Here is a 678-nt window from a genome sequence, read left to right on the forward strand (position 1 = left end):
GTCTTTTGTTCCTTAAAATCAGATTATGAGTTGGAAGGGACATTGTAGGTCATCTAGTCCAACCCCCTCAAATATTGGAAGGCTGCTCTCCTGCCTCTCCTGGTCCTTTTGTTCCTTAAAATCAGGTTATGAGTTGCAAGGGACCTTGTAGGTCATCTAGTCCAACCCCCCTCAAATATTGGAAGGCTGCTCTCCTGTCTCTCCTGGTCCTTTTGTTCCTTAAAATCAGATTATGAGTTGGAAGGGACCTTGTAGGTCATCTAGTCCAACCCCTGCCCTCAAATATTGGGAAGGCTGCTCTCCTGTCTCTCCTGGTCCTTTTGTTCCTTAAAAATCAGATTATGAGTTGGAAGGGACATTGTAGAGTCATCTAGTCCAACCCCTGCCCTCAAATATTGGGAAGGCTGCTCTCCTGCCTCTCCTGGTCCTTTTTTTTTTCCTTAAAATCAGGTTATGAGTTGCAAGGGACCTTGTAGGTCATCTAGTCCAACCCCCTCAAATGTTGGAAGGCTGCTCTCCTGCCTCTCCTGGTCCTTTGTTCCTTAAAATCAGATTATGAGTTGCAAAGGGACCTTGTAGGTCATCTAGTCCAACCCCTTGGCCCTCAAATACTGGAAGGCTGCTCCCCTGTCTCCCTGGTCCTTTTGTTCCTTCAAATCAGATGAACAGAGTTGAAGG

At 46.5% G+C, this 678-nt stretch overlaps 1 protein-coding gene across 1 annotated transcript in view; it reads left to right on the top strand.

Moving 5' to 3' along the window:
* The window catches only part of CAMTA2 (calmodulin binding transcription activator 2), a 47,605-nt gene extending 47,148 nt beyond the window's left edge, over positions 1 to 457 (top strand). Inside the window, 1 exon segment of the mRNA XM_087919017.1 lies at positions 451 to 457. Within this exon segment, the coding sequence (XP_087775143.1) occupies positions 451 to 457 (7 nt within the window).
* The last annotated feature ends 221 nt before the right edge of the window (positions 458 to 678 follow it).

Source organism: Pseudonaja textilis, unplaced genomic scaffold (assembly GCF_049901715.1).
Source record: "Pseudonaja textilis isolate UNSWEBS1 unplaced genomic scaffold, rPseTex1.2 PTEXSCF23, whole genome shotgun sequence".
Lineage (NCBI taxonomy): Eukaryota > Metazoa > Chordata > Lepidosauria > Squamata > Elapidae > Pseudonaja > Pseudonaja textilis.